Here is a 20,937-nt window from a genome sequence, read left to right as displayed (position 1 = left end):
TCTTATAGAAATCTGATAAATAAGAAGACAAAACAAAAGAGAAGCTAAAGTCATGAATTAATATGTATGGAAAAGCTAAAACACGTGTAAAAGTTATTAACAATATCATGTACTATGAAGTCTATGTTAATAAAATGTGTCTTGTTATAGATGAAAAGACGGTGAGAAGGATAGGAAGATGCAAAGCTGTATTCCATTATTCGAGTTTTTAACAATATGAAGCTTAAAGAGACATTTCACAACTTCTACTTTGTCTCCTTTATCTATCTGTCCGTTTCATTTCCGAAGCTACTATGGCTGGCTAGCCTGGCTTTGGTGTTTGCATTTACTTCATGACAATAGTATTATAGAGAGACAAGAGAATTTGCACGTCCCCCATTTGTCAGATTCTTTTCTTGTTTTTGAAGCCATTTGTCAGAATCTTCCCCGAGACTTTCTTTGTCTTCCTTTTGTGTATGTTAAGCATTTATTATAGTTTTGGGCCAATCTCATTCTTAGCTATTTACACTCAAACCTCTATAAATTAATATTTAGTAAACTAATACTCTTTATAAATTAATAAATTTTTCGGATCCCAAGTTAGAATTAGTGTAATTTTGAACATAATTCGATAATATAATAAAATAATATATTTTTTGAAATTTTTTTGTAAATATATGGTCCAAACAATAATATAAATTAATAATTATATAAAATTATCAAAATATATTTATATATAAACATTAATTTTTGTTAGACCTCATTTCTAATATTTTTACTATATCAAAAACTTTTAGTTTTCTCCTCAAAACATGAGAATTGTTATTTTCCTTGTAAATGATTATATAAAAATATTATTTATAACAATTAAATCTTAGTTATTAATTTTTTTTTAAAAAAAAATTACCAAATATAGACAATATCTCTATAAATTATTAATTTATTAATAAAATAAAACCTTTATAAATTAATAAATTTCTGTAGTCCCAACATTATTAATTTATAGAGGTTTTACTGTATTAACTCTAGTTTTGTACTTAAAGTGGTTAAAGTAATCAGCATTGGCTAAATTGGCTATCATTATATTATCATTCCTAACTTGTACTTTCTTGTGAGGGGTTAAAATTCAGTTTATATCGGTTCAGTTTGATTATAAAATTGGATGAAGATTTTTATAAGATTTTTTTGGATTTATTTTTATAGAAATTATGCTTTATATTACACCTACGTATATAAGATTTAAATCAGTTAAGGAAAGAAGACAAACCTAAATATAAGTACATAAAAAATGATAATGCTAGTTGTATACAAAATTTGGTTGACAAGAAAACAAAAGAAAAATTGTCAGAAAAAAAATTAAATAGCTATCGAGTCGCAGTTTTGGAGCTCTCAGAAAACAGGTAAAGGGATTCTCATAGACACGTCGCTGTCTCGAGTCCCGTGTACAACAGAAGCGCGTCTACGTTTTGTCTTGTACCCATCAACGGCGTCGACATGTCCATGTCTTTGATACGTGTCGAATCCTCTACAAACTTGTCAGAACCATATTAATCCTTCACCGTCCGATGTCTCTCTGCTTCACGTTTGTTAGACCGCACAGTAAGTAACAAAGCAGTGTGTGAACTGTGAAGTAAAGTACAAAAACTTAAGAAAAGTTTGGCGGGGGGTATCAATGTTCTTTCTTTTGAGGTTTAGAATGAGCCAGGCCCATTTTAGAGTACTACAAACGTATAGGCCTATGCTGATTACAACAAGCCCAAATCATAAGAAAAAAAGGATTATTAAGGATTCTGTTGGTGCCTTTGCTGCGCGTTCTGCTGCATCATGTTATTATTAGACTGTAGCTGCTGATTTGTCTGCATATTTCCATAGCCTCCTCCTTGTTGTTGTTGCTGCTGCTGTTGTTGCGGTTGCTGAGGTTGCGATTGCTGCGTTTGCATCATTCCGCTGCTGTTAAACACTGCAAAGACAGGATAAATTAAGTACTGGGTGAATCGGTTTACTAAGAAAAGAATGTTTTACAAGACTTGTTTACTTACTCTGGTCACCCAACATTTGAGAAGAATGGCTTCTTTGAGGATTTGTACCCGAAACTCCAAATTGCTAAGAACAAAAAAAGTCCAAGAGAAATCAGATTAGGACAACGTTCATCGTTTTGATTTGGGTAACATAGTGACGTAGAGAAGTTTATGAGCTAACCTGCATCCTAGGAACCAGTGTCTGAGATTGCATAGATGACATGTTTGGTATCTGGAATTAAAGGAAAAAAGTCAAAACCAAATCAAGTAATCACAACATAAGTTCTAAACCAAATAAAGTATTTAGTTTCGAGTTCAGCAATTCAGTAATTCAAGAGGTTTAAAGAGAGGTGACTGACCATTTGGCTACTTGGGGAGCCTTGTGCAGAAGTAAACAATGCACTATTGGCGCCACTTGAAAACTGGTTTAAGTGACGGTTCATCGCTGGATTCAGCTGTCCTTGAGACATGCTATGCTGAATATGTCCACCTGAGAGCTGTCTAGCTTGGAGTTGTTGGTGCCCAGCCATTGGCTGGGAATATGACATTTGATGTTGCCCATGTAACTGAAAAGTAAGAGAGAATTCAACTTAATAAACTTAACAAGACAAAAGCTCTACTGTTTGAAACTATAAACTCTCAGAACCACTTTATAAAAAAAAGCTTCTGCCAAGATCTAGTATAATTTCTCAAGCGTATGTATCATTCACTGCATAAATACGTCTTATCTTCTTCAATTATGGCCTCAACAAATGTGCACAATGATTCAAACAATTGACAAAGGTTGGGTATGATCCTTTTCGCGTTACAGAATGCAAAACCTCATAGCCTAAATATGTTTAAGTTCCATCTATAGAAGAACTTACCGTCTGAAACTTCTGCTGAGGTTGTCCATGCAAATCGTGAAGTGCTGGTATCTGGGTCTACACAAAGAATTAGCATGTTGCCTGAAAAAGCAGATGGCAGAAAAAACCCTGTCAACTGCTACGTAAGAAAATGTTCAAGCCTACCTGACCCAATCCCTGCATAGAACTTTGTCTGAGCTGTTGTTGTTGTGCAAGTAGTTGCTGCTGATGTTGAGGCATCTGCATTAATTTTGCCCTTTGCTGCTGCTGAAGCTGTTGGTGCAGGATTTGTTGCTGAGGCGAAGGTGCATTAACCATACCCGTAGCGCGAGGAGAGTTGGAATATGGTAATGGAGATGTTGTGTTATCAAAGTTAGGACCAGATGGTGATGCAGCTGATCTTCCCATGAATTGTGTTCCAGAAACCTAAAAACACTCAAATACATAAGCCTCCAAAGACAATGATACTAACAGAAACAATAATCATCACATCTGGAGAGAATATAACTTAACCTGCATCATTCCTTGATTGTTGATGTTGTTTGACTGCCCAGGTAATGCAATCTTACCTAATGAAAGAGAAATTTTGGACCCATTAATATCGTAAGAATGCCATTGGTAATAGTATAAGAAAAAGATTCACGCATTGGGTTTACTTCTACCGGGACAGATCAATGAAACTGTTACCTGCATCGTTGATAATTAGCACATCTGCAAGATGTGGTGGAAGTGCAGTGGTTATCTGTCTCTGGTCTGGAGGCAGTCTTGTTCCTTGAAACAATAATTGTGAAAAAAAATATGAGAAAGAACTCAACAGAACCAAAAAATGCAGCTTCTCACCAAATCAAATGTTTTGATATAAGTTAAAAAGGAATTTGAAGGCTCTTCTTACCTGCGCCGTCGTTCACAGCTGCTCGTAGCATGTTCTCTTGCTCTTGAATCTTTGCAGCTTGACCTTTATCCATGGTTGGAAGCACAGATGGGCCTTGACGAGCGCCAAATCCGTAAGCTTTACGAGTATCAGCTAATACTTTCTCTGCATTTTCACAAGCTGCTGCAATCATATCCATCCTCGCCTGTAAACAAAATTCCAAAACAAAGTGCTCTCTCAAAACCAGCCAAAGCCTAAAAACATAGAGAGAAATCACAACAAAAATTCATTCAACTCACCTTTAGCCTTTCAATCTGCATTGGTATAGGCAAAATCTGAACGCCCTGAAGCAACTGCTCACTCTTGGCATTGTCATCAGTTTCCATCTCCGGGAGTAATTTGGAAGACAACATAACGGGCAAAACTGCAGATTCACTAATAGAAGCTAAGCTAAACCAGTTCCATCGCACTCCCAATTCAGTAACTCATCGACCAAAAACATAAACAAAAAGAACATACTTCCAGCATTAACGGCATTAACGTTCTTAGGAAGAACAACAAACGCATTGGAAACTTTCTTCACCTCTTCCACAATGTTAAAAAGCTCGAGATTTACCATCGAATACTGCCCCAATATATCCTGCCTGTAAAAAGAAAAAAAAATCATCAATCTCTGTTACAAAAACTCAATAGACCCAAAGAGAATCAAAATCTGGAATTGAAAGAAGAACCATTTAGGAGTAGTGTTGGTTCGACCATAAGCGTCGAAATCTTCAAGGATCCGAGAAATGGCTTTGAATAAACTAAGGGCTCGTGTCTTCAATGACTCCAGATTTAGTTCCTTCTCCAATTTCGGATTCAGCTTTTCAACCACCGGTGGTGGTGGTTGCTGCGGCTGCGTCGTCGTCGCTAACCCAACTCCACCCTCCATTGATACACAGAGGTACTAAACAAATCCCTAATCCCAAATTTGACGAAATTTAGGGTTTCTATCATCACAGCGATTGAACTATTAACTAGGTTACGATTAGAAAAAAAAACACAAACACATACTTACGATTAGAAAACGAAACCAAAACAAGATTTGCGAAAGCAAAGACTGGTGGTCTAAGCGCAAAGATTGAAGAAGGCTTCGATTTTGGAGAAGACGAGAGAGAGAGAGAGAGAGAGAGAGAGAGAGAGAAACAATAACATACCAATCCATAAATAAATTTATATGTTTTCTCTTTGAATATTGGGTTACATGGTTTGATTGGTATGGGCATCCGATTTTGGTTAAGATTATTTTAACTATCTGGTTTGGTTTAGGTATTGCGTTTGAATACACACAATCTTCTACTACATCTGAAGCACTAGAATTTTGAAAAGAATTGGGGTTTTGGTACATTTTCAAAATTTGCAAATAGATCATATTCTCACAAAGGTCTTTACAAGTGGTAAGGACAAAACTGCCTTGAATCTCCTTCCTTTTATTGGGTGGTACCATACCAATGCTGGACTCTAATATGCATGGTTGGACGCAATAAAGATGGTTGAGAAATGGGAATCTCAACCCAATAATGATATGATACACCATTACTTCTCAAACTCCCTAAAACTTTTCGAGAAGCTGATACGTGCGTAGAAGAGAAGACTGCAATAGATGAGAAGTTGATAATAGAAGAGAAGAATAATTGGATGTTGCTGAGCTTGTACATGAAGAAGTTAAGAAGAAAGCTATGATCGTTTTTATAAATAGAAGTTTGAGGATCATTGTGAGATCATCCTGCATGATTGGAAGATTAGAGCCTGCGTTGCTCTGTTAAAGAGGATACCAGAGGATAAGAAGAAAGAAATGTATCTCGCTCCTTATCAGAAGCTATTAGCTAATGTGAAAGTCTACAAGATACTGACTGTGTTGATGCTCTTGGTGATTCAAAATCGTGATACATTTCTTGCCACTTGTAAAGACCTGGAAGAATCATAAAATGTAGTCTCCCTACCTCATAAACATAGCTTCTTGTAAACTCTTTGTATAACCACTTAAATAAACCAGAGTCCTTTGACGACAAAAACATTAATAAACACTGTTTTGTTTGTTTTACAATTAAATGAATGAAAAAAGAAGCATAGATACAGCTAGAGTTTTGTAGGAAGGGAAGGAGAGAGAGTTCCTCATCTTTTTGGCTGTCATGGCGTTACTTTGACAGCCTCACCAGAAGACACTAACTTTTATCGCCGGAGAAAAAAAATGGAAAACCTCAAAAATCTCTCATAACGATTGAGAAATTATGTATAGAAAAGAATAAATTAAAAACACAGAACATCTATTTTGAAGATATTGAAATAACGTATTGTGTGTGGTTTGGTTGCAAATCTAACCAGAATTACCACTGGTTCTTCTTCTTGGAACCGATTCAGAAATCTGCAGGAGTTTCTTGTTTTCTTGCTGTTTTCTGAAACAAAAAAATTGGTGAGTTTCTTCAATGATGTGTTTTTTGTATCATCATCATTCATCACATCTCTCTCAGTTCGGTTGCTGCATCTGTAAGAAAGAAGAACAAATGTCAAATCACTTTAAAAAGTTTAGATTTTGATGCATCTGTAAGAGACATGAACAGAAAAAGTTTTGTTTTGTTTACCTGGGAGAACAAGTATTCGTCGAACATTGAGAGTGAGTAAGGCAAGGAGCTGCTGCTAGAACCAAACCTGGTTTGGTTGGTGTTGTTGTAAGCAGAAGATCCAGGTGGTGGTGCTTCAAAAAATCCATTCATATGATACTCTCTCTGATTCATTGGAATATAAACCTGAGGGGGAGGAGGAGGCAACGTTGGTTGATGATTCATATCATTATGCAGATTGGGATTGTATGGTGTGATATTATTATTAGTGAACTGCTGATGTGAGCTTGGTTGCGGTTTCAGCTGTCCGGTGTTTAGTTCATCAAGAAAGCTTGTTTCTTGACCCGAAATTGTAATTTCAGGAGTCTTCCCTGTTCCAAAGTAGCCTGGATAGCTCCCGAACGAAGAACTCGCTGAGCACTCTACTTCCCTTTTGAGGATAGACAGAGATTTGGTTTTAAGATATGGATTCAAATTGGAAGAAAAGAAAATGACTCTCAGTGAGAGTTTTCACAAACCTCTGCGGGATTGGATTGTGTTCCTCCGTGACAATGTTGGTGGTGTTGCTATTAAGAATCCATGACATAGACTGAAGCTGTTGTTCTAGAGGAATCTGAATCCCATCTTGCATCTGAAAGTTACAAAACCGGGTTTACAGTTTGATTGTGTTTCAAATGAGATCTCTAAAGAAGAAGTAAATTACCGAGCATGTTGACCAATCTTTAACAAAGTTTGCGTTATCTATTTGCATTGCTTGTTGCTGCTGCCCAAAATGTTCCTATCAACCAAATAGTTTTTGAGTTTTGAGTTTTGCGGATGAAGTGAAATGAAAACTTTTTAACCAAAAAGATACCTTATGTGCACGCAATTGATCAATAGATTGCCTAATAGAAATTTCGAGTTGTCCCAAGTGTTCAACGTTATTAATCTTATCAGGTTCTGTCCAATAACTGCAGAACATGATACAACTAAGTATATAACCGAGCAAAAACATCAAGAAAACAAAGAATCATCATCTTCAGAAAGATCTTTACCTTAATCTTCCATGTATTTCAGAAATCCGAGCTTGCAGAATCCTTGCTTGAGCACTCAAGTCCTGAATACAATGCGGTTTTCAAAAGTTTTAGGCTTTGGCAAATGTGATAGACATTAGAAATGGAAAGAGAGACTTAAAGTGAATACCTCTATTGTCGAATTACTGAAACCACAGAACCAAAAACAAACAAGAGAGGAGACAAAAAAGAGTTAATATTCATATAGAGATTATGAAGTTTGTTGCAAAAGATTTAGTTAATAACTGTTTCCTTTACATACCTTGAGGCTATAAATTCGCGTATATTTACATCGTGATCCAACTTTTGAAAAGTTTTCTTCAAGTTCTGAGCTTTCGAAAGAGAAACGTTTGAATCAGGGATTCTCATAAACATACATTTGAAACAAGACGTCATTTGATTGTGTATAAAAACTTACTTCAAGACTCTCGAACTTCCTGTTATCAAAAGAAATGCAACCAATGAGTTAAAGCAAGACAACAAACAAAAACACATCGATAAGAATCTGAAGATTAATCACCAAACCTTTTGGTTCTTTCCTGCGGTGTTACTTGAGAAAACTTAGCAATCACCTCTTCCATACTACTGAATAAAAAAAACCACAAAGCAATTAACAATCAGACAACACAACACAATCTCTCTTAGAGATGGACAATACAAATACCTTCGTGTACCGCAACATAACGCAGCCTTCCCAGTAGGAGAGAACATAAGAAGAACAATATCAATGTCACAAAGAATCGAAAGCTCATTAGCCTTTTTCAAGATCCCACTTTTCCTTTTAGCAAATGTAGATTGGCGTCCATTTGGGTTTTCTAACTTCTTTATCTTCAATTTTACCCTTCCCATCCTGTTGTTATTAATTTCCCAACTAATTAAAACCAATACCAAAATTATCAAAATCCCTCTTCTTCTTCCTCACAAAACATCAATCCAACACCACAAAAATCAAAACTTTAATTGAATCATTGACATAAACGTTTCCAGAATCTGAAACCTTATGATATAAACCAGATCATGATTTCAATTCCATCACTTTGTTTTTGGGTTTCAATAAAAATCCGATCTTTCTAAGACGAAAACAGAGAAACCCTTAACGTGTAATCTGTTGTTGGGTTAAGAAGAAGAAGAAAAAAAGGAAACTTACCTAAAGAGGCAAATTCAAACGCCAAGCTGATACTAACCATGAGCGAGATCTTAAAAGGGACCTCTTCTCTTGTAAACAAAAAAAAAAAAAAAAAAAAAAGAAAAAAGAACTTTTCAGAAAAACGAAGAATCAAAAACCAGAGGTAGAGATAGAGACAGAGAAGACGATTGCGGTTAACACGAGACCCTGCGCAAAAACCGGTCTTATGATAAAGCCGCTTGAGAATAGGGATCCCCCCCCCCATTGGAAAGAAGACGACGAAGCAGAAACAAGACTACGTCGTTTCATCATTATTATCTGACCGTTATAGATAGAAATTACAATTTTACCCTTCTTCCTCCATTGTTATGTTTTATGTTTATCCACACTTGAGAAGTGAAAAAAAAAAAGATTTTTTGTTCTCTCTCTCCCCGAGACGACGATGATTGCAGCAAGGTGCTGTCTTTTGCCACCGCCGTGTTTCTCCGCCGTGAGGGTTAGATGTTTCGCAGGTGAAACTTCAGATACAGGGATTTTATTCCGGGAGAAGCTTATTTACCTTCAAGACCTTAACGTAGATCCTCACAAAGCTCTCCGAGTGAACCCATCTCTCCGTTCTGCTTCAATCTCCTCCGTCGTCTCCGTCGAGAATCTTCTCTCTTCAACCGGACTCTCAAGACCCGCCGTTGGTCGGATTCTCGATATGTTCCCAGATTTGTTAACTTCTGATCCCGAATCTGAGATTATACCGGTGCTTCGCTTCTTAACCGATGAGATTTCGATTTCAGAGGAAGACATACCCAAATCGATCTCTCGTTGTCCTCGATTGCTAATTTCATCTGTAGATCACCAGCTTCGTCCCGCATTAGCGTTTCTCAAAACCCTAGGATTCGTCGGACGAGACACGATTACGTCACGGAACACTGTGTTGCTTGTATCGAATGTGGAACGAACCCTAATCCCTAAAATTGAGTACCTTGAAGAAGGGTTAGGGTTTACAAGAGAAGAGGTAGCGAAGATGGTTGTGAGATCTCCGGCGTTGTTGACTTATAGTGTGGATAACAATTTAGTTCCTAAAGTTGAGTTTTTTATGGAGGAGATGCGTGGTGATGTCAAGGAGCTTAAACGTTTCCCTCAGTATTTTTCGTTTAGCTTGGAGAGGAAGATAAAGCCAAGGCATAGGTTGCTTAAGGAACATGGGATTTTTATGCCTTCGTCTGAGATGTTGAAGGTTAGTGATGGTCAGTTTAACAATTGGCTTTTAGAGCTTCGTCTTAGGTCTGTTGAAAGAAGATGATGATAGAACAACAACGATGTAAGGCAGCTTTTTTTTTTTTTGTTTCCTTCTGTAGATTAAGCTTTTTGGTAATGTTCATTGTTCTGTTTACTGAGATTAAGTTTTGGACTTGAGATATGCCGAGGCAGTTACATGAGCGTGTATTTAGTTTTTTTTTGTTTCAAGATTAGGTTTTGTCAGATTATGTAAGGTGTAATTAAGAGCCTAGTTGATGGAGAAAGACGCTTTGAGGTTTACATCAGAAAGAGGCTAATTGACTGCAAATATTGATGATTTGCTACCAAGTACTTGGTTTGAGTAGATGATCACATTTTCCTAGATCAGTGAATCAGTAAACTTTTGCGTTTATCCATTCAAATTATGTCTATTGGTTTGAATCTTTCTCATTGGTTCTGTTAGCTTCTTTCATTGTACTCTGTAATTCACAAGACTTAAAGCATTCATTGATTCTAATAGGTTATGTGTGGTGTTCTCTGTAACTTCAGATTCTCTCCTAAATTGTTAGGATTTGTTAGAGTTGACTCAAACCGAAAACTTTAACCTTAAAGCCATAATTTTGAACCAGATAGCTTGGAAACCAATAACTCAAAGTTGGGGTTAACGAGAAGAGAATACGATCCTCAAATACTGATTCATTTACAATATAGATCCTTACCTTATCGTTGAGTTTTTGAGTAGGGTGGGAATTAAGTTAAGGATAACATGTGCGGTAAAGACCGTAAAGTGTAAAAAACGATGAGATTTCTGTACATATAAGCTCAGGAAGTAGTTGGTGTTAGCACTGGTTTTAACTCTGCCACATCTTGATGTAGTTGTTACCCATTCAGTTTTTAAAGGCCATCATCTCCTCTTGTGTTCTCACTGGCTTTCACTTTTGGTAAACTCAATAAAGTGGATTGTATGCAGTGAATCCAAAACCCTCAAGTTTTGCATATTTCTAAATCGTATCTGAACAGTAATTATCTGATTATAATATTTACCAAGATGAAAAAAATATGCTGATTCTTAATTATGGAACAGATTATAATAATATATTATCAAAATCTAAGTTATTCGATATGTGACTATCCCTGCTCGCTGGATTTGGGCGTAACAACTAGATTTCAAGAACTAACCTTGTGTTGACTGACGCATCCTTTAAGGCTTTTTTATCTCCTAAAATTTTTGATTTCACCTATTCCCCTAGCTATAAATAAAGAAGCTCACAGATCACATCTGAATAAATATCGAAAAACAACCAAAAAAGTTAAATAATGGAAAACGCTAAATTGTGTTACATGACAAGTCTGTGGGAATCATTAGAGAATGAGAGACTGATGGGTTTTCGGGTATTCACTCGTGGGATTTGGTACGCGTTGACAATTTTCTCTTGCTTTGGCTTGTTGAAACCAGATAATGAAGTTGTCTTCTCTCCAATCAGACTTGGTGTCACAATCTTTTTCCTCGTGATGCTACTCAATTGCTTCTTCTTCGTCAAATATGAGACCCCAACAACTCCGATTATGAAAAATCTCAGATCTGTCGTTTCTTTTCTCATATTACCATTCATGGTTCTCCTTCCCTACAATTACCCTACGAAGAATGTTTTTGTTCCAACCTTTTCGTTGCTCGCCGGAGGAACCTCAATCTATCAACTCTATTGCACTATGGACATTGGACATGCTCTTCTCCTTCTCTTTCTTGCCTATATTGGTGGTGACATAGCCATCGGCTTTGCTTCTCAAAACCTTCCCTTACCCTGTTGCTTCCTATTATTTTCTTTCTTACAATACATTATCTACGCTTATAATTTCAGCTTTCTAGCTTATGTAACCTAGTCGTCGTTATTGACAACTAATGAGTTGATCCATAATTAATAAAACTAGTTTTTTTTTTTTTTTTTTTAAATTCTATTTAATGGTTTTTTCTTAAAAGATTTGTTTTGTATTACATAACGTTGTTGAAACATGTGACATTGTTAAAAAGTACATAACGTCCAAAAAGCATGGCCATATATTAATTAGAACTTGACAATGCCTATGGTATTCACACCACAAAATGAATTAAGCAGTGCACGAAGATTAGGTTGGAGAAATGTTTTGTTAGATAATAGAGATGTGTAACGCACGTCTATGAGAATAGCTGTTTAGAAGTTGATTCAAATGAGCTTGTAATAGTTATGTTCCAAAGATAATGATGGGTAAATGTTTTGGTAGAGCACGTCATGTGTAATCATTAAGAACCTAGATTACAGTCAATTATTCAAGAACTCAAATGATTTCAATCCTTTACTCATACAGCATTCTAAATTTACAGGCAATCAAACTCTTCATTTTCATTCACATCGTACCTTGTAAATGGTTCCATACTTACGATATTAGATCAGAGTAGTACATCAGACAGGATCGTCATCCTGTTGTTGTGTAGATGTAGTTGCATGAGCGATGGAGGATGATGGTGGTCCTGGTGATACTGTGAAGTGAACTGTTCTAGGCTGCCCTGACTGAAGCACCAACGCAAACTGTGTAGCCAGAGCTGCAGCTTCCTGTGTAGCCAGGGTTTGCATTAGGTTGCCGTTGTAGAATACTGATGGCCCAAGCCATGATATAGCATGGAAGAAGAAATCCAGCAGCTCGGAGCAAGACAAGCTACAATAAGAATCAGATGATTTTGTGGTTTTGTTGTTACAGCTTACAACACTGTTAAGCATGAAATGCTCTGAGTCCAAAACAGAAAAGAAGAAGCTTCAATCCGCTTACAGATATAGTATAGAAGATGGGTCATCTTCTTCTCCATCAGCATCATCTGTTATGGTCAGTGCATGTCGTAAGAGAAGAAGAGCCATCAACTGCAAAAGAAAAAGTGTGTGTGTTTGGGGTTATCATAAGCGAGGTGTTGTACCACTTGTTAGAAACCTGTCAAGAAAGCTTAACAGCTTACTATTAGAGCAGCTGAACGAAAAAACGCAGCTCCGCTGGCATTTGAATCCGTATATTCCACATATTCAGTCTCAAAATACCAAGGAGGCGAGGATCATGCAAATCCAAACCTGGGATTGTCCATCCTCCACTGCAAGTCTGCAACGCACATATGCATTAGTCAGAAACAAATATAATATAATTAACCTCAAATAAATTCAGAGAAGATAGATGCAGAAACACATGAAAGTAACCGTACCCGATGTCAATATATAGTGGTTTCCATCAGCTTCGTCTGTTATGCTCAATGCACCAAACACTGAATACATTTCCTATGAGCGTATTGGTTAACACATAACAAAAATTCGTCAACAGTAAATTATTCTAGAACAAAGCCATTGCTCAATCTCAGTAAAACATTTAAGAAATTTACCAGCACATCATCAAAAACATCAACTTAGACCATATGGTTTCAGAACTAGAACTACGAACCTTTAGGCTGCCACTGCAAGCACAAGCGCTCTCAACAGTGACTATATTCCCAATCTTGCTCAGTAACAAAGTTTGTTTCCATCTTGCTCACCGGTTTTAAGATTCTGAACAGTGACTTTGTTCCCATCTTGCCACTGCAAGCACAGGGACTCATCCGAACAAATACGACATTCCGAACGGCGAATCACTAGCAAGTCACCATCAGAGGAGATATAAGCTTTCTTGGCGGTGTGATTAAGTTCAGTCGTATTCTTGGACTATCAACCTAAAACAAATCACAATGGTTAATAATACTCTTTCTTCTCTACTTAATCAAAACCTAATCCGGTGAGAAGTTTAAAACCTAATCACATTGTTATTCTAGAAATAACATAGTTTGACACTGCAACTAACAGTGACATATGATTGGGAATATGAGGATACAAAAGTAAAAAAAAAGAAAACAGAAGATATCTCTCAACTCAAGAAGTTTTAAACTTAAGTATCTTGAACTCAAGAAGATTTTACACTTAAGTATCTCTCATGCTCGTAATGAGAAAATTGTCTCTGCTCAAGAAAACAGTTGAAGAAACCACACGTGCGTATAAGAAAACTCCTAACGAAGTAGGAAACATCATTATAAATAGGGGACTAACCAACACTTCGACTGTTACAAACGAACTCATCAGCTCTTGATCATCTTCTTCTTCTTCTTCCATGTTTCTACTCTTCGAGGGTTACAATCTCTAATCTTCTTTGCAGTTCTTCATCTTCTTCCTCCTCCATGTCTCTACTCGCAAAGATCGGCTCAGCTCTCGATGGGTGGTGTGCTGGTTATGGAAGATTCGTCAACCAGCTCGGAGGTGATTCTCTTCAATTTCTTGCCATCGCAACTGTAGTCACAGGAGTCTACCTTTTCTCGTGTAGCAAAGTCACTTCTGAGGGCGATGATACAATGTACGTGATCTATGGTTGTGCTTTAGTTTACCTGCTGCTCATCGTTCTGTATATCCGCTATGGAAGAAGCAAAACGCCAAATCCTCCGGCGCCGATCCAGTACCCAAACCTCCGTCGCTTCTTACTTTCCGTCAATCACGTCGCCTCTTTGGTTTTCTTCTTCGCCTGTGATAAGCCTCTGGAAGAGGTGAGCAACGTGTACATCCCATGGATCTGTATATCCGCATATCTACATGTGTTGGTCCTTCTTCTAATTTTTCGCCGGAAAATTGATTACGGCGTATCTGACGGGCTATTAGCGGCGGCTTACGCACTCTTGTTTCCGATGTGTGAGACATACGAGGAAAAAATCTATCTTTCTCTCGCCACGTTTGTGCTGATTGGTGTTCGGAATCTTCAGATTAATTGCGAAATTCTCAACCAGATCCCTCTTCAAACCCCGCCGCCTCCGCCTTTACCTGTTTCTGCTTCGCCGGTGGAGCAATTACCTATTGATATGAAAGGCAAAGGAAAAAAACCGACGGTTCGTCAGCCTCAAGCATATCGCCACGGCAGCATCCATAACCGACACGCGTCGAATTAACGTTTTCCCAGTATTAATCTTTTTCTTTTCTTTTTCTTTTACAAGATTTGCACCTTCTTCTTGTAATTTTCATTTTTTTTTTTTTTTTTTAACTGCCCTATAGGCTATAACAACAATTTGTCACTCTAACAAAAATAGAAAAAAATGGAAATCGTTTAGCCCGTTTCTTTTTTTTTTCTCTTTACAACATTTCTTTAGCCATTTCACGATCAAGTAAACAATTCTTTTATTCAACATAAGAAGTATGAACATTATATAAAGGATATGGAAATTGTATTGTGTATTAACTTTAGTATTAGAATTAAAAAAAATATTTATACACAATACAATTGCCTTATTTTAAACTCATTTGTCATTTCTATGGTTTGTTTTAGATTCGACCTTTGAGTTATAAGTTTTGTTTATGTTCTAATTTCCATTAACTTGTCATATCAATCTGTTTTACAATATTAAATGCTAAAAATTTTGGTAAAATTTTCAATATTTTTTTTTAGTGAAAACATAAAAGATAGTTGAAATTGAATTAAATCATCATCAGTTGCCATAAATTTTTACACACCATATCTTCTCTTTGACCAAACCAATGTCCGGTTCAAGAGATTGTGAAATTGGAAACTAAAAGGTGGGGAATTCAATATTGGCTCCACATTTTCAAAAAAAAAATATTGGCTCCACATTTTCCATGAGGGAACCCCGGACATTCGATTAAACAGGAACCAGACCGGTCAACACAGAGATAGACTTGGTACAAGTGGCTATTGCCAGACTCATCTCTGTTACACGCAAGACGCAACCCAAGGAGTGAAAACCAACCCACTCCCATTATGCTCTCCAGTAAATACGATTTACAATCCGGATTAATCCCTATACATATACATTTAAACCGATGATATCTAAACCGGGAAACACATTGAGAAAAAATTAAAACGTACGTACCAGCTTTGGTAGAGCTTCAAGGAGATCGGTTTTCTGTTTAAGGTGCTCATGTTGCTTCTCCCATTCGTGTTAGCCTTGTGATTCGAATACATTAGTTTGTGTTTCTTCTTCAGCAGACAAATCTGTGGTTCTCTCCGTAACTTCAAACTTTCCTCAAAACAAAAAATTGGATTTTGTATACTGTGAGCCGACTCCAAACACAAAAAGTCAAAACTCAAAATATAATTTTGACGTCGTTCGTGTAGTCAAAGTGTCAAACTCGATATCCGCATGTTCAATATCGACGATGGTACGCAACGTACGTTACTATGTGATCTGGGCACTTGCGTTATAGTTGTTGAAAAACTTGTTCTATTCGTAGCGGAGTGAAAACCAATTTCAGAAGAACGGTCGTCGTCACCGGTCATTGTAGGCATGTTCGATGTTAATGGTGGTGGCACGAACAACGTTATAACTTATACGTCGAGGTCTGGTTCTATTCGTAGCGGAGGTATAACGAAGAAAACGCTCATCGTACAAATCCGACGACATGTGCAACTCAAAGAAACTGTTGCCGTCTCCTGTTGATTAATTGATCTCTATGGTTGCTTGAGTCAGAAGATTTCGACTTTTAAGTATTACCCGAAAAAAAAAAGTACTATTAATTCTTAATTTTATTATGAAGATTTATTACTTTTATATAATCAAATCTGTTGCCGATTTTGGGAAATATATATATTCCGTAAATTTCTCAATTGTTATCTCTAGTATAAAAATTATTAATTACTAGAAATATATTAAAAAGCATAATGTAAATGAGAAAGGAAAAATAATATACTTCGAAATTGAACTAATATCATCATCAGCCAATAGCATCCCATAAATTTTTATTACACCATTATCTTCTCTTTGACCAAACTAAACCAATCTCCATGAACAAAAGATCGATTCCGGTTCAAGAGAATGTGAGAATTAGAAATTGGAAAATTAAAAAGAAGGGAATTCGATCTCGGTTCCACATTTGCCATGAGGGAAAACCGGACATTCGATTAAACCGGAACCAGACCGGTCAACACAAAGATAGACTTGGTACAATTGGCTGTTGCCTGATTCATCTCTGTTACACTCAATCCAAGGAGTGAAACCAATCGACTCTTTAATCGAATCTCGTATGCTCTCCAAAGAATACGATTTACCATCCGGATTAATCCCTATTACACACATAAAACCAATAATTAGACCGATGAGACCAAAGCCGGGAAAAATAAAATGGAGAATTGAAATTAAAACGTACCGGCTTTGGTTAGAGCTCCAAGGAGATCGGTTTTCTGTTTAAGGTCAAGAGCGGTTTGGAAATACTCATGTTGATCGATAACCGATTCGGAGCAAGTTCCATGCTTCTCCCATTCGTGTTCCCAAAACGCGTCACCTGAACCGCTCGGGCAAGCCAGTGTTGGCCAGCTCTTCGTCATTGAGGTGATAAGATCTGATATCTGTACCAAACCAAATCAAACCAACCGGTTATGTTTCAAAATTTTCCATTAGTTGTGAATCTTTAAACCAAGAAGAGGGTACATTTTCCCGTGATCGAACTAACACAATAATAACACAATCATATTGCAAATTGCAAGCAACCCGAATCAAACCGGTTAATCTTATTACCGTGGATTTATCGAATGGTTTAGTGTCATCGCAGTTAGATGGATAAGTGCCATCTTTGTAGTTAGGCCAGAGACCATGAATACCAAAATCAGCAGCTGGTTTGCCTGAAGTTGGATAACAACACGTCTTCTGTGTGTCACAGTATGATCCTGGCCACTTTTAAAATCAAACACAAAACAATATCAGAACACATGTTTAGAAAATCAATACAAACATTCTTAGATGATGATGGTTATAAGTAATGGTTTTGTTACTTGTTGGACGAAGTAGAAGAAATCGAAATCCTCGGAGGAAGACGAAGCAGCGAAGACAGAAGGCAAGATTACGAGAAGACTGATCAAACACAATGATGCTAGAAGAATCTTCATCTTTGATTCTTTTGTAAGAGATGATTGTGTTTTGAAAGTTTTAGGATTGAGATTGTCTAATGGGAATATATATATACAAAGGGAAATAGTATCAGAGGAATGTGAACAGAGAGATATCAGTTTCCTTGTTTATGTAATAATGAAATAGACAGATACATCAAAAGAATCTGGGAGTTTTATGGTATATACCTTTTTTATGTGAAGTGTATGTATATTTACGAGATATGTTTTTAATTTTGTTATTTTTCTATATCGGAATCTGAATCAAGTTATGAGATTACGTGTGGACATAGTTGTAGTTTTTTAATTTTGAAGTTGTAACGTTCACACCTGTTGGTTAGAAGGGTCATTTTGAATGCTCGTAACGGCCCAAATAATTGTTATATTTATGCTTTTGAGGAAGCCCAATTTTTTACATTTATAACTTTTTTTTGGTGACAGACCAACTCCAACCCATCTCCATTTCTACCTCCAAACTTTATTTTGCAGAAAAAACCTTTTCCAACCCCACTTCATTTTCATCTCCAAAATGGAGATCTCTATATTTGTCTCTATATTTGGAAATTTTTAATTCATTTCTCTATTTTGGAGTTGAGCTTTTTTATTTACAAATCAGTCCCTTAAATTTATATAGATTTATATTTTATATCTAAATACAGTTAAATATTATTATTTTCTACTTAAACTTATAAATAATAATTTTAAAATTCGACAATTAACATATATAACATAGAAAATAGAAAATACAAACAAAAGTACAAAATAACATTACTACCAATAAAATTTAAAACACATAATATGACTTAAACTGAAGATTAAAAACAACTTAATACAACAAATACTAATAATTGATGAATGTTGTATAATGTAATGTTATTCAATAATAAATTTTAAATATAAATAACATGCTAAAATTTTTCTTTTCTGCTAAAAATAAAATAATTAGGTCAAATTTGTAATTTTAATAAATAAAGGATCATTATATAAATTAATAATAAAATATAAGAATAATATTCTTAGAATATTCTCTTTTGGAGTCAAAATATGGAGAAATAGGTTGGAGTAAAACCATCTCCAAAATGAAATTACTCCAAAATAGAGTCAAAAATGAAGAAATGGGTTGGAGATGCCCTTAACTTAACTTATCTAATAATCATTAGTAGTTTTCATTAAGATTTTATCTAAAAATAAATAAATTGCATTCGGCAATAGAGAAAATCATAAAACATGTAAAAAAAAAAAAGATTACATTATCACGTTCACATCAAAGAGTGTTGATTGTTGAATGTTGATAAAACAAAAATTGAGTTTAAACATATGTTCTTTTTTTTTTTTTTTAAACTAAGACCAACTCCAATCCATCTCCATTTCTACCTCCAAACTCCATTTTGAAGAAAAACTTTCTCCAACCCCACTTCATTTCTATCTCCACAATGGAGATCTCTATATTTGTCTCTATATTTGGAGACTTTTAATTTATTTCTCTATTTTAGAGTTGAGCTTTTTTATTTGCAAATCAGTCCTTTAAATTTATATAGATTTATATTTTATATCTAAATACAGTTAAATATTATTATTTTCTACTTAAACTTATAAATAATAATTTTAAATTCAACAATTAACATATATAACATAGAAAATAGACAATACAAACAAAAGTACAAAATAACATTACTACCAATAAAATTTAATACACATAATATGACTTAAACTAAAGATTAAAACAACTTAATACAATAAATACTAATAATTAATAAATGTTGTGTAATGTAATATTGTTCAATAATAAATTTTAAATATAAATAACATGCTAAAATTTTTATTTTTTGCTAAAAATAAAATAATTGGGTCAAATTTGTAATTTTAATAAATAAAGGATCATTATATAAATTAATAATAAGATATAAGAAGAATATTCTAAGAATATTCTCTTTTGGAGTTAAATATGGAGAAATAAAAAAAGAAGATCTTCCTAACTACTACTAAAAGATTAACCAAAAAAAAAACCCCCTTTTCCCTTCTCCCCACCGTTGCCGATCTCGGCGGCGGCAACCCCCGGAACCCTAAATGACTAAGAAAAAGAAATCCCCCCGCAAGTCCTCGTCCTCTGGTTCATCAGCTCCTCCCCTTCGTCGAGCTGAGAGCTCGGTAGCTCCCCAACCGCAGATTTCGACTCCCCCCTGTTCCGCCTCCGACAAAAACGAATGCGCCTCCTGGTTCCACCGCCTTAAAGGACCTCTCCGTGGAAGGTTCCAGTCAGGCAAAATCGTCTAGCCATGTGGTCAGTCCAACAACCTCGAGTGGTTCACGAACTCAGATCCCAGACCCTATCACAGACCCAGTGGCTGCTCCCCTGAATCCAACCCTCCCGAATTGGAAGCAAATGCTTCTAGGTTCTTCCGGTAAGATGGAAAAGAAGGGTACCCCCTATTCTCTCGAATCTGGTGAACTATGTGTTAAAATCCCTAATGCTGTGATAAAAAAGAATCAAAACAGATGGAAAGACTTCATCATAGGTCAGTTCCATAGTAACCTTCCTTCCAAAGGAGCTCTTTTTGCTATTCTCAACGGTATCTGGAGCCGCCGCAAGAGGGATATCACCATTTCTAAGCAAGGACCGAAATCGGTTCTTATCCGGATCCCTTGCGATGAAACCCGGCGTAGAGTATTAGCTCAAAGGGTGTGGCATATTGAAGGTCAATCGATGTTTGTTGCGGATTGGGAACCTGGCCTCTCTCCAGTTATGCCTGAACTCACTGAAGCCCCTGTCTGGCTGGAGTTCAGAGGTGTCCCTCCTCAGTTCTTTTCAGAAGAAGCTCTTGAACATGTGGCAAGGGATGATTGGTCATCCGGTTTTTTGTCACCCTGCTACTCTCAATCTAACGGACTTAGAGGTGGCCAAAGTATTCACGATAGTGGATATTACCAAACCTTTGCCAGAAGCTGTTAATGTTCAGTTTGAATCAGGGGAGATTTCCAGAATTGAAGTATCAAGCCCTTGGCTTCCCCCGACCTGTGATTTCTGGCAGGGAATAGGTCACACCATCAAACGATGTCCTACGACCCCTATTCTCTGTACCCGCTGTAACTCAACGGCTCACAAGGGTGAAGACTGCCCGCGAATGACGAGGACCACCACTGAAGGGCTCAACAGGAAAAACCCGAGTAGGAGACGTAAAGACAGAGAAAGGAAAATTTCGGTTGCTGTGGATGCTCCCTCCAATCGGCTTCCCTCTCCTTACCCCAAATCAGGTTCGTTTGAAATGGCTATTAACTTGGGCAATCCCCCCAAACCC

At 36.4% G+C, this 20,937-nt stretch overlaps 6 protein-coding genes across 15 annotated transcripts; 2 read left to right on the top strand and 4 right to left on the bottom strand.

Moving 5' to 3' along the window:
• Positions 1 to 1,598: 1,598 nt before the first annotated feature.
• Positions 1,599 to 4,942, bottom strand: LOC104793847 (mediator of RNA polymerase II transcription subunit 8). Of its 4 annotated transcripts, none has more exons than XM_087455699.1 (13): positions 4,767 to 4,942; positions 4,445 to 4,671; positions 4,233 to 4,357; positions 4,013 to 4,137; positions 3,735 to 3,918; positions 3,530 to 3,613; positions 3,356 to 3,411; positions 3,008 to 3,268; positions 2,864 to 2,920; positions 2,357 to 2,563; positions 2,179 to 2,229; positions 2,019 to 2,082; positions 1,599 to 1,939 (listed from the first exon to the last, which is right to left on the bottom strand). In XM_087455699.1, the coding sequence occupies exons 2-13, from the start codon at positions 4,642 to 4,644 to the stop codon at positions 1,761 to 1,763; spliced, it is 1,593 nt and encodes a 530-aa protein (XP_087311825.1). In that variant the 5' UTR covers positions 4,645 to 4,671; positions 4,767 to 4,942; the 3' UTR covers positions 1,599 to 1,760. The 4 variants fall into 4 exon arrangements, with proteins under 4 accessions (XP_087311825.1, XP_087311827.1, XP_087311824.1 ...); XM_087455701.1 differs by having other exon boundaries at positions 2,864 to 2,914; XM_087455698.1 differs by having other exon boundaries at positions 4,771 to 4,942.
• Positions 4,943 to 5,753: 811 nt separating this feature from the next.
• LOC104790072 (agamous-like MADS-box protein AGL30) lies at positions 5,754 to 8,771 on the bottom strand. Of its 5 annotated transcripts, none has more exons than XM_087452881.1 (12): positions 8,513 to 8,771; positions 8,030 to 8,215; positions 7,891 to 7,950; positions 7,784 to 7,802; positions 7,628 to 7,692; positions 7,496 to 7,511; positions 7,348 to 7,409; positions 7,167 to 7,263; positions 7,017 to 7,091; positions 6,832 to 6,944; positions 6,335 to 6,743; positions 5,754 to 6,237 (listed from the first exon to the last, which is right to left on the bottom strand). In XM_087452881.1, exons 2-12 carry the CDS (start codon positions 8,212 to 8,214, stop codon positions 6,220 to 6,222), a joined length of 1,119 nt encoding a protein of 372 aa, XP_087309007.1. In that variant the 5' UTR covers position 8,215; positions 8,513 to 8,771; the 3' UTR covers positions 5,754 to 6,219. The 5 variants fall into 5 exon arrangements, with proteins under 5 accessions (XP_087309007.1, XP_087309008.1, XP_087309010.1 ...); XM_087452882.1 differs by having other exon boundaries at positions 7,891 to 7,947; positions 8,513 to 8,737; XM_087452884.1 differs by having other exon boundaries at positions 8,030 to 8,055; positions 8,513 to 8,732.
• Positions 8,684 to 10,267, top strand: LOC104790071 (transcription termination factor MTEF1, chloroplastic). Its single transcript, XM_010515768.3, has one exon. It carries the CDS (start codon positions 8,934 to 8,936, stop codon positions 9,786 to 9,788), a length of 855 nt encoding a protein of 284 aa, XP_010514070.2. The 5' UTR covers positions 8,684 to 8,933; the 3' UTR covers positions 9,789 to 10,267.
• A 1,707-nt stretch (positions 10,268 to 11,974) lies between these two features.
• Positions 11,975 to 14,863, bottom strand: LOC104793846 (uncharacterized). 3 transcript variants are annotated; one of them, XM_087455694.1, is made up of 6 exons: positions 13,813 to 14,767; positions 13,178 to 13,442; positions 12,945 to 13,017; positions 12,708 to 12,844; positions 12,527 to 12,615; positions 11,975 to 12,415 (listed from the first exon to the last, which is right to left on the bottom strand). In XM_087455694.1, the coding sequence occupies exons 5-6, from the start codon at positions 12,610 to 12,612 to the stop codon at positions 12,163 to 12,165; spliced, it is 339 nt and encodes a 112-aa protein (XP_087311820.1). In that variant the 5' UTR covers positions 12,613 to 12,615; positions 12,708 to 12,844; positions 12,945 to 13,017; positions 13,178 to 13,442; positions 13,813 to 14,767; the 3' UTR covers positions 11,975 to 12,162. The 3 variants fall into 3 exon arrangements, with proteins under 3 accessions (XP_087311820.1, XP_087311822.1, XP_087311821.1); XM_087455696.1 differs by having other exon boundaries at positions 12,945 to 13,004; XM_087455695.1 differs by having other exon boundaries at positions 12,945 to 13,442; positions 13,813 to 14,863.
• A 1,583-nt stretch (positions 14,864 to 16,446) lies between these two features.
• On the bottom strand, positions 16,447 to 17,850 carry LOC104790069 (ribonuclease 1-like). Its single transcript, XM_010515767.3, has 4 exons — positions 17,528 to 17,850; positions 17,274 to 17,429; positions 16,906 to 17,104; positions 16,447 to 16,822 (listed from the first exon to the last, which is right to left on the bottom strand). Exons 1-4 carry the CDS (start codon positions 17,639 to 17,641, stop codon positions 16,599 to 16,601), a joined length of 693 nt encoding a protein of 230 aa, XP_010514069.1. The 5' UTR covers positions 17,642 to 17,850; the 3' UTR covers positions 16,447 to 16,598.
• Positions 17,851 to 19,798: 1,948 nt separating this feature from the next.
• LOC147942121 (uncharacterized) lies at positions 19,799 to 20,716 on the top strand. Its single transcript, XM_087455926.1, has one exon. It carries the CDS (start codon positions 20,025 to 20,027, stop codon positions 20,589 to 20,591), a length of 567 nt encoding a protein of 188 aa, XP_087312052.1. The 5' UTR covers positions 19,799 to 20,024; the 3' UTR covers positions 20,592 to 20,716.
• The last annotated feature ends 221 nt before the right edge of the window (positions 20,717 to 20,937 follow it).

This window comes from Camelina sativa, chromosome 6 (assembly GCF_030686135.1).
Source record: "Camelina sativa cultivar CO46 ecotype springtype chromosome 6, ASM3068613v1".
Lineage (NCBI taxonomy): Eukaryota > Viridiplantae > Streptophyta > Magnoliopsida > Brassicales > Brassicaceae > Camelina > Camelina sativa.
This window is presented reverse-complemented; position numbering and strand designations above follow the sequence as displayed.

Bases quoted from the DNA above. Each gene is read 5' to 3' on its own strand.
- LOC104793847 (XM_087455699.1), bottom strand. From the start codon at position 4,644: ATGGAGGGTGGAGTTGGGTTAGCGACGACGACGCAGCCGCAGCAACCA. The intron at 3,919-4,012 runs GTGAGTTGAATG...TTTTGTTTACAG, and splicing joins TGCAGATTGAAAGGCTAAAG to GCGAGGATGGATATGATTGC. The intron at 3,269-3,355 runs GTTAAGTTATAT...GAGTGTTTTTAG, and splicing joins ACAATCAAGGAATGATGCAG to GTTTCTGGAACACAATTCAT.
- LOC104790072 (XM_087452881.1), bottom strand. From the start codon at position 8,214: ATGGGAAGGGTAAAATTGAAGATAAAGAAGTTAGAAAACCCAAATGGA. The intron at 7,264-7,347 runs GTAAAGATCTTT...CATGTTCTGCAG, and splicing joins GAAATACATGGAAGATTAAG to TTATTGGACAGAACCTGATA. The intron at 7,092-7,166 runs GTATCTTTTTGG...TTTGGTTGATAG, and splicing joins ATCAATTGCGTGCACATAAG to GAACATTTTGGGCAGCAGCA.
- LOC104790071 (XM_010515768.3), top strand. From the start codon at position 8,934: ATGATTGCAGCAAGGTGCTGTCTTTTGCCACCGCCGTGTTTCTCCGCC.
- LOC104793846 (XM_087455695.1), bottom strand. From the start codon at position 12,612: ATGGCTCTTCTTCTCTTACGACATGCACTGACCATAACAGATGATGCT. The intron at 12,416-12,526 runs GTAAGCGGATTG...TTCTTATTGTAG, and splicing joins CCATCTTCTATACTATATCT to CTTGTCTTGCTCCGAGCTGC.
- LOC104790069 (XM_010515767.3), bottom strand. From the start codon at position 17,641: ATGAAGATTCTTCTAGCATCATTGTGTTTGATCAGTCTTCTCGTAATC. The intron at 17,105-17,273 runs GTAATAAGATTA...GGTTTGGTACAG, and splicing joins AACCATTCGATAAATCCACG to ATATCAGATCTTATCACCTC. The intron at 16,823-16,905 runs GTACGTTTTAAT...TGTGTGTAATAG, and splicing joins TGGAGCTCTAACCAAAGCCG to GGATTAATCCGGATGGTAAA.
- LOC147942121 (XM_087455926.1), top strand. From the start codon at position 20,025: ATGCTTCTAGGTTCTTCCGGTAAGATGGAAAAGAAGGGTACCCCCTAT.